Raw genomic sequence first — 4,592 nt, forward strand, 5'->3', positions numbered from 1 at the left:
GGTCCCATGCAAGCGTATGGCAAATGTTTTCCTGCTCCCCATTCCAGTTAAAAGTAGAACAGCGTGACTTTTGAAACCTGCGGGACACAGTTCCATAAACGCTCCTTAAAGGCAATTTCTGATTGGCTGTTGGCACACCACAGATTTTGGGGACATTTACATGGTGACAGCAATGACTTTGTTCGGGGGGGATTCTTGGGGCCATGTGGTCACAAATGTGAATTGCTTCAGGTTTGTTTTGATTTTCTACAACCACCACCAGGGCAGGTCACAGCAGGAGAACCGACACCCAGCAGAGGCTGCTCAGCAGAGCCAGATGGCAACAGGCTCACCCCGCTGGGCACTCTCTAAAGGAATGCCACAGCCAGCAGAGGGGCTGGAGAACAAGCTTGGGCTCAAGCTCTCTCGGAGCACCATCCCCAGTGACCCAGGAGCTGTGCAGCCCTGCTGGGGTTTGTTCCTTACTGAGGTGCCAAACAGAGGTTTAAAGAACTCAAAGAGCTTAGTGTGGGTGTTGAAGGCAGCCATAGCATCGACAGCCCAGCTCCTCAGAGCGGTGAGACGTGGGTCTGAACAGGGGTAATCACTGGGGACCTTTAAGTTGGATACTAAGAAAAAATTCTTCCCCATTGGGGTTGTGCAGGCATGTCCCAGGTTGAGTGTGGGTTTTGAAGGCAGCCATAGCATCGACAGCCCAGCTCCTCAGAGCGGTGAGACGTGGGTCTGAACAGGGGTAATCACTGGGGACCTTTAAGTTGGATACTAAGAAAAAATTCTTCCCCATTGGGGTTGTGCAGGCATGTCCCAGGCTGCCCAGGGCAGCGGTGGAGTCCCCATCCCTGGAGGGGTTTCCCAGCCGTGTGGAGGTGGTGCTGAGGGACAGGGGGCAGTGGGGACGTGGCAGTGCTGGGGGAACGAAACGGGGGGACTCGAGGAGCTGAAAGGGCTTTTCCAGCCCAAATGATTCTGTGGTTCTGTAATAGATGGCCCATGGAGCAGCAAAACCAGCCCCCCCTCCCTTTAGGAGCACAGCCCTCGGGGCACTCTATTCAAACCCAGCGCAGTCCAGCAGTTTAAACTTCTCCAGACCTGCTTCTCTTTCAGGTTTCTTTCATCAAATTCTTCTGGTAAGCCAGCTTTGGGAACCATAACTCTTTTCTATTATCTACCCAAGTCTATATATTTTCCCCCCATTAATTCACCTAGTACCTTTGTGCTGAAACAATCCAGATATGATTTAATAAGCTTTAGAAAGATAGTACTGGTTCGTATGCAGGAAATCAGATTTACATAATTTTCCACTCGCTTTTATAGCCACTGTCGTTCAAATTATCTTTATGTTGGGGGAACTCTTTTAATATGATAAAATGGAATACCAGCCTCGCTACGCTTCAGCCTGCTAGCCTGGTTTTTGTAATAAATTAAATGTTGATTTGTCATACTGACTTATCACAGAAAGTTCCTTTTTAATGAGAATTGAAGAGAGTGCCCTGTCCTGCAGTTAGTCGTGGTTATAAGTCACTAAACTAAGCTTCAAAATCAAGCTTCACCCTCTAACGTTTTTTTATTACCTGAACCTTTCTGCATGGGGGGAAAAATGAATGATTTTTGGTTTTATCACATACTCTGCGCCAAACAAAATGTCATACGTTGAAAATGGACCCAGTAGTGCATAGCACAGACTTCTGTGAGGGAAGGAAAGGAATATTTATGTCTCAGTATTTGGAGTGAACAAGACGCGAATTTCTGGAGAGTTCACCCTGCAAAAGCAGCCTGGATTTGGTGCAACCCCCAGGTTTCACCCCAGGGGTGGTCGCCGTGGTCTCTCCAGACAGGCTGTGGTTTTAGTGAAATCCCCTCTGTTGCTTCATTATCCTTGTCATCTCCAGGGGATTTCTGTGCAAGCCAGATCCCACCAAGTGAGACCCTGTTCTCCTCCCTTGGTGCCACCTGCCCGCACTGCAGAACCCTCCTGGGCCCGCCAGCAGCACGGCTTGTGCCTGCCCTCAGGGATGCTTTACTTCTCTGCCCAGAAGGGAGGCATGTGAGGATTTGGTGAAGTTTGCTTAGTCCAAAGCACAGTGTGTGCCGTACCCTGGTGCCTCCATTGGTGGAGGTGCCACCCAAGGTGACTTGGCACTAACAAGGGTGGCTCACTCCTGGGCAAGGCGGTGGGACAAGCTTCTGCCTGGCCCAGGAAAACCATCTTCTGCACTGTTGGTACCTATTCTGGGCAGCCATTTCCCACATACTGCAGAGTAGAGCTGTTGGCTGAAGTCTCATCTTCAGGCCATTTCTTGGTGTTCTTGTCCAGGTAGCCTCATGCCTAGAGGACACCTTGGGATGGCAATGTAATGGGGTGAAAGGACTGATCCTGCAGAACAAGCAGGATCCTCCACACAGTATCCAACACTGCACCAGCCTGAGGCTCCCAGGGAACCGCTCCTCTTCGTTCATACATGGCTCACATGTTTTGCAACGTAGCCAGATTAGCAGTTTGTCCCCTTTGCAGCACAGCCTTTGAGTTGGGCATCCCCAGATCACTCAAGCTGGGTCATCAGGAATGAGCTTGGAAATCTCTGTTCCCCCCCTGCCTTTCCAACATCTCTGCATTCTCTAAGGAAAAGGCCATGAGCCAGGACGTGGGCACCAAGCTGGCTCAGTTGTGTTCAGCACCCACCAGCTAATCACCCTCCATGCTTCTGGCAGACACGGGGTCAGCCTAGTCAAAAAAGCAAATTCCGCAACTCATATCTAAGCGAAGTGCCCTTCACATAAGCGATGTCTGCTTGTAGAAATGGTTCAAAACTTGCACTGATTTGGTGTTTTAAATAACCCATAGGATAGTCATATAATCCAGAAAGCTAAACCTTTGATGCCAGCGTTCACGCAAAGAGTGCAGGATGCTGCATACAACTATAAGAGGTCAGGGTTTCATGCTTCATGTAAAAGAAAAATAATTGATTTATAAGAAATTTCCTCCTACCTGTGGCTTTACAAGACCAAAATTATCATGTTCTGCCCGGTCCGTTCCCACTCCACAGCCAGGACACTGGCAGACAGCCCGCTCACAGCTGTGCAAAGAATTGTCTCCTCACATGTTTCCCGACACTGTTTTCTTATATTTTACCTCTCTTTGCATAATATTTACCAAGGAATTGCTAGAAAGACTTTGTATTAAAGCAAGTAAATACAATTTCTTCAAAGAGACTGAAAATAAATATGAATGTCTTTGGCTGAGGAAAATTGTCAAACTTTGGCTTCTAGAGTTAGGCAGAAAATGAGTTGTTTTCCAACAGACCTAAATATATTCACCTCTCATTGATTTCAGTGGAGCTCTTAATGCTTGGTAACTTAAAAACAGATAAATTATTCAGCTGTTCAAGCACGAAGCGCTCGCCTGGTATTAAGTACTCACATTTTTAAATGCTGCTGTAATAACGATTTATTGCCCTTCAAAGGCGGAGCAACGCTCCCAGAGCGGTGTGGCAGAGGGCTTGGCTACTTCTGCAGCACTCCTCCAGTTCCCAGAATGCTTTTGCTGCCCTAATAGTTCTCTTAGAACAATCAATGAAAACTAAGAATTTGGGGGTCTGAGGGTGGAAATTGTCACTGAACCCTCTTTTCTTCTCTTCGCAGCTCCCAGTACAGCCCAGTACGGGATCACCGGTGATGCCGAAGTCCTCTTCTCCTGCTGGTACCTTGTGTTGACACTGTCCTCCCTCACCAGCATATTCTACCTGAAGAACATCATTCTGCACTAAGTGTAAAGACCCATAACAGGCTTTTAAGGATTCTCTGAAAGTGCTGATGACTGGATCCAATCTGGTAGAGTTTGTTAAAAGCAGCGTGGGATATAATCAGCAGTGCTTACGTGGGGATGATCGCCTTCTGTAGAATTGCTCATTATGTAAATACTTTAATTCTCCTCCTTTTTTTTGATTAGCTGCATTACCTTGTGAAGCAGTACACATTGTCCTTTTTTAAGACGTGAAAGCTCTGAAATTACTTTTAGAGGATATTAATTGTGATTTCATGTTTGTAATCTACAAGTTTTCAAAAGTGTTCAGTCATGGTCTGCTGAGTCACAGACCGTAGTTTACAAAAAAAAAAGAAAAAGAAAAAGAAAAATATTGCAGTAAAAATGTGCTTCTTTAAGGCTGCAATACAAATACTCTGTTCCCTTCTTAAATAGCATCTACCCACATTTACACAGAAACAGTTTTTCTTTTTTGATAAAAAAAATTTAAATAATATTGCCTTCAAAATATTTCTTCAAAGTATTACACATATCTAGATTTTCTTCTAGCATGATATTCAGGTTTCAAGAATGAGCCTTGTACTCTGACTGCCCTGTGCAGTACTGCTTTCTGTTCTCTCTCTCCTCTTTCCTGCCAATTCAGCATGGGTGTGCCTTCATAAAACACAACTTCCTTCTTTCTCTCCCCCAAATCCGGAATGTGTTTTGGGAAATGCTAAAGCATCCTTTTGAGCATAAGAAATCGCTAGTGGAGGACAAAGGTGCTATAGGCGAAAAGGACACCTCCCTTCCTACCTCCAGGAGGTCAGCGATGTGCTTCAGACTTCACGCT

At 46.2% G+C, this 4,592-nt stretch overlaps 1 protein-coding gene across 1 annotated transcript in view; it reads left to right on the forward strand.

Annotated features, from left to right (window-relative positions):
* NEGR1 (neuronal growth regulator 1) overlaps positions 1-4,289 on the forward strand; it is a gene marked incomplete at its 5' end in the record, with an annotated part of 85,066 nt that extends 80,777 nt beyond the window's left edge. Inside the window, one exon of the mRNA XM_010131620.1 lies at positions 3,640-4,289. Coding sequence (XP_010129922.1) covers positions 3,640-3,764 — 125 coding nt within the window. The remainder of the gene's footprint in view (positions 1-3,639) is intronic.
* Between the last annotated feature and the right edge of the window lie 303 nt (positions 4,290-4,592).

This window comes from Buceros rhinoceros, unplaced genomic scaffold (genome assembly GCF_000710305.1).
Source record: "Buceros rhinoceros silvestris isolate BGI_N320 unplaced genomic scaffold, ASM71030v1 scaffold19092, whole genome shotgun sequence".
Taxonomy (NCBI): domain Eukaryota; kingdom Metazoa; phylum Chordata; class Aves; order Bucerotiformes; family Bucerotidae; genus Buceros; species Buceros rhinoceros.